This window comes from Carassius carassius, chromosome 8, assembly GCF_963082965.1.
Source record: "Carassius carassius chromosome 8, fCarCar2.1, whole genome shotgun sequence".
NCBI classification, from domain to species: Eukaryota; Metazoa; Chordata; class Actinopteri; order Cypriniformes; family Cyprinidae; genus Carassius; species Carassius carassius.
Genome location: NC_081762.1, coordinates 14042147 through 14047146, shown reverse-complemented (window position 1 = coordinate 14047146; position 5000 = coordinate 14042147). Strand labels below are relative to the sequence as shown.

At 38.3% G+C, this 5000-nt stretch overlaps 1 protein-coding gene across 2 annotated transcripts in view; it reads left to right on the top strand.

The window, feature by feature from the left end:
• The first annotated feature begins 922 nt into the window (after positions 1 to 922).
• Positions 923 to 5000, top strand: part of LOC132145347 (probable methyltransferase-like protein 24) — a 4890-nt gene continuing 812 nt past the window's right edge. Inside the window, exons 1-4 of one of the 2 annotated variants that reach the window (XM_059556273.1) lie at positions 923 to 1405; positions 2077 to 2175; positions 2338 to 2459; positions 4625 to 4841. In XM_059556273.1, coding sequence (XP_059412256.1) covers positions 1103 to 1405; positions 2077 to 2175; positions 2338 to 2459; positions 4625 to 4841 — 741 coding nt within the window. In that variant the 5' untranslated portion in view covers positions 923 to 1102. Of the gene's footprint in view, positions 1433 to 2076; positions 2176 to 2337; positions 2460 to 4624; positions 4842 to 5000 lie in introns of both variants that reach the window. The other variant, XM_059556272.1, reaches the window with a different exon arrangement.

Genomic DNA, 5000 nt, shown 5'->3' with positions numbered 1-5000 from the left:
GCGACTTGTCTTTCTAACATCCAATCGAACCAACGTCGTCATAAACACTGCCAATATCAGATATGCATTTCCATTTGAATATATCTCTTGAATAGGCTACATCTCGCAATATGTCTCCCTTTGTTTGTTCCCTAATAAGTTACAATTTTAGAGGGCACAAAAAAAAAAAGATTTAAGAAATTTCAGAAAGCACAATGACCACTTAAAAAAAAAACTCTTGCTTTAAGGCACAAGCTTCCAATTTGATTTGTGGTTAAGGACTTTACATTCACCACTGAGACTGCCATGTGTAAACGATGTGAATAGATCCTTAATAAGCATCCAAATGCTCATCCCATTGCTTTAACTTTTAGCAAAAACGAATTGTTCATTAACAAATCACACAAGAAAAACGCAAAAGCAGCATGATAAATTTTTGATGGGAAAGCGACGTACAAGACACTCCTGATTTACAAGTCGATTTTAGCGATTTGTGTTTCTGTTGAGACACTGGCTCTACCGCACAGGGACCTTTTGTTTATAAGGTGGATGTCGCAAAGCAACATCAGTGCTATTCCTGATTGTTTTAGACAATAACTCGGATCAGTTCCTCCTAATTGTATGAGTTCTATCGGTTTGAAATGTTGCATTTATAAAACCGCATCCAAATTTCTGAACTGAATTCCCGACCACTGTATAATAGATGGCTACACTGTATAATAGATGGCTACACACTTCACAATCCCAGCAGTAGGCTACGTTACGAGGCTATTACTCATCTACTGCATTATGAATAGTGGCTATTTGGACATCTTACTCATTTGACGCGCTGATTTTGCATACTACATAGTAGTGAAATATGTTCGTGCGCGTGGGTGGTGTGTGTGTGTGTGTGTGTGTGTGTGTGTGTGTGTGTGCGTGTCTGTTTGAGTATGAATGGGGAATATTGGGAGGTGCAGGCAAACACTGACTCACACATAGGCTACTGGTATTTGTTGATAGACTGTCCAGCCGTGAGCTTTAGATCCCAGTGCCCTCAAGCCAGAGAGTCACGGTGGCGCCGACTCACCATTTCTGCTGTCTGCGCTCCCACGGGTCACTCCAAACTCAAGAGAAGGGAAGTATGGCCGCTTGTAACTTTAGCGGATTGAGAAGCATTTCCCACCGTATATTTATTATAGGTCTGTCGGTGCTACTGCTAGTTCAACTACTGGTAAGTTTAACGGTGCCGCGCGCAACTAGCGACGCGAGCGGTGACGAGCCTGCTTTTCTCGTTATAAGCATAGAGAAGAGGGGAGGCTCAGCGTCGTCTGAGGTCAGGAAAAATGAGCGAGATTTGGAAAGCAGCGTGTTTGGTCTCTGGACCGACGAGGGGGACTCAAGACTGACGGGATACCACGACGAAAACGAGCTTGAAGGACTCCAGGTAAACTCGTATTCACTAGTAATGCAGGTAACTAACGTTATCTTTCTTTCGGTTTTAGGTGGAGGGTCCTCCAGATGTGCAGCTCAAGAGAAAATAAATTGTCCTAGTAAATTGTTTGAATTTTTATTAGAATGAATTACCGTGGTTGCAGCTTTTTATCTGGAGGGTCTGGAAAACATTATGTTGGACTTGGCAAAATACACGGGGATCCCTTCTGGACACTTTTTAAGATAGAAAAATTTTCAGAAAAAATAAAGTCTCTCACTCTCCCTCTCCCGGTCTCTGTTTGTCTCTCTGTCCGCCCCCACCTCCTCCACAACAGTGAGCTCCTCAATGAGTCATGTACCCTCTTCCTCTAGTCTAGTGTCTCCATGGTTACTAAACAGGGTTGTTGTATGTTTTGGGAGAGGCTCCATTTCCAACAGCCCAGGTTTAAAAAGTTCTCGGTTTCTTTTGTTCTCACTCATGTGACCTCTGGTTTCGAAAGGACACATTCTGTGACCCCAAACAAGCTGAGACTTCTCTTGCCTGAAGCTCTGCACAGGCTCACATAGTTTTTTTTTTTTCATTGGCTATCGAATGCCCTCCACTGCTTCCTTGTTTTTACAGTTGTTTTATGTGCATTTGAAATTTGGCCAAGATTAGAGAGAGCTTCGTGTTTATGTGTACAGGCCGTGGCTAGAGAGCTGCTATTGCAGCCGTGGGCATCAGAACATCCCTCGTTTTTTGCAGAGTTGCAGCGTCTCACCCAGTTCATCACCACAACAGAGGTACACAAACATACCATAATGTTCTTTTCTGTTTCCCTGCTTGATCATGCTTACAGCTGTCTTACATAACACTATGTGATTGCATATAAAAATGGACTTGTTATGTCCAAAGCAAGATATCGGGACCTTTAAAGGAAGATTTTTTCCTTTCACTCTTTGCAGGTGAAATGCTCTGTGGTGAAGGATTCAGATGGAAATCAATCAACACACTCTCCTGGTCACTTAGATGTTTTGTGCATCAACCACTGGAAGGGCAAATGGGGCTGTGTGGCCTACTCATTCAGGTATACACACACACACACACACCGTATTGTGACGTAGTGACATGGATAAAGGAAAAAGAAACAAATGTAGGATGGTGACTTGGTCCTTTGGACTAAAATGCCATTTAGTTTTAGTCATATTTCAGTCAACTGAATTGTTTTAGTCTTAGTCTTCTTTCAGTCGACTAAATATCATAAGACTTTAGTTGACTAAATCTCCAGTAGATTTCATAGACTAAAATCTAATGGGTTTAGTGTAATGACTGGGTGAAGAAGTGGCAGGAAGCAAGTGCGAGATAAATGAGATTTAATGAAGATAATGAAACAATACAATACTGAGATACAAATTTATTTCAATTCCAAACTCATATATTTCCAGGGAGAAAACATCTATTAATATGGTAAAATAAATGATATTAAGGTTTGAACATCCAATATAGACATATTTAACAGCTCTGACGAATCATTTAAATAAAATCACTTCTCATAAAGAAATAAGAACATTAGGAGTCCACTTTTTAATGAAATACCAATGGTTATATGCATTCTTTATAACAACTTGCATACAATATCCATCATTCTTTCAAGCAGACATTTATTTATATAAATTAAATTTTTATTAATCCTTATTAGGGCTACTAAAGTGATTCATTGTAGAGCAGTGAGTGATTTATCTTTTGTTAATTCATTAACTATAAGGGCACAGACAACAGCAACTAAATTAGGCTGCTGTCCCTGTGAAACGGGCTCTCTGACTGTGCGGGGTGGGACTGTGCACAACAGTTTACATTCAGTTAAGACGAAACCAGGTGTGTTTACGTGAATACTTGTCAAAACATTTTGTGTGTATTTCTGCAAAATAACTGATTTCAGTAGTCGCGCGTTGTTTGAGAGGCACTTTTCTGTGTGCGTGATTTGTGATTTTAAGATTTTATGAGACGTGCAGCAAGGATATGCCAACATATGATCAGAGCCAGTTCAAATGTATGCATCTATCTTCTCTCCCTTCCACGCAGGAGATTTGTTCTCACTGGATCTCTTCCCAAGTGTCCCTCCCTAACGTTTTTGTCTTGTTTTTATTTGTTGACGAAAATGACAATAGATTTTTATTCAAAAAGTCATTATCAACTCTTTTTCATCTGTGAAAAATTTTTGTTGATGAAAATTATGAGGAAAATAATTAATCAGTGAAATTAACAATGAATGGAGGCAGATCTGAATACAAGCTTGCAGTCTGTAGAGTGCTACAGTTCAAGTTAAAATCCCATTTATTTATTTTCCCCATAAGGGAAAATATTTTTAATGATAACTTGTGAATCTATAAGACAGACCTACTTTAAGCTACAGAGCTGTTAATAGATGTTTTTAGCCCCCATTATTTCAACTTATCTTTTTAAAATACTTTAACACCAGTCAGTGAATGGAAACAACCTTTGCCAAAGAAATTCTTTATTACCCAATAATTAGAGTGAAATACCGTGTTTCTATATACAAACTCTTTACATTAATAGTTTCATATTTATCACTTTTATTTTATTTTGATTCATGGCTTTTACCTCCTAAATAAAGCTTCTTCTTTTTTAATCCTTATTCGAAAAATAAATAGGGAAATAGGTGGGGTGGCAGAATTTAAGTAGAGTAAATTATTTTAGAAAGCTGACATATGTCACTAAAATAAGTTTATAATTTTAGCCTATTAATTAAAAATTTACTCTAAAATAAAAAATTATTAGGTCAAATTAAACATATGCATTGAAGATTAATAACATACAATTATACAAATAGATTATGTAATCTGACAAAGGTAATATTTTTGTATTCTTGTTAGTGTTACAAACACTAATTCTTGAGGTATGTTAAGTTAATACTTGATCTAACAGTTTTTTCTGTTTTAACTTTAGGAATTCTTCAAAACAGCCAGCATGTTTAAGAACTGACTTGTTTATTTCAAAGAATGCCGGTCATTTAGGGATCCTTGTTTCTTTGTTAGGCCTGAGGGGTGGTATTTGTTGAATATAATCTCTAGAAGAAAAAAAAAATAAGCTGAAGGTTGTCCCAGATTCTTTCCTCGCTTTTTTCCTCGACATGTCATGACTGTTGCAGAGAAGCAGTAATTGGTTGAACTGTTCATTGGGATATTTCAGGCAGTTCCAAATGAGCGAAATCTTTTGTCTGTATCTTTACAGTCTGGATGGAAAGGATGCTGCATTTTTAGACACAATGTTGAATGCAGGGTGTGAGGTTCATCGGTTTGACCCCAGCGGTCGAGGGAATCGAGAGCCTGCATCTATTAAGAATCATCGGGCTTGGTTAGACTGGAGAAATCCACGCCGTCATGCAGGCCTCGTGGGTAATGTACAACACAGGCTGCTTGACATTATGGACTCCCTGGGCCACACCATGGTACTTGCACCCAAATACACTAATTAAATGATTCAGTGCTGAATCAGTAATAAATCACCACCTTTATGTACTTAAGTCTTTGTTCACATTAGGGCGTCATCACAACAGTGACTCAAAAAATGAGGTGCACTTCAGGGAATATGTGGAATATGTGTGTTA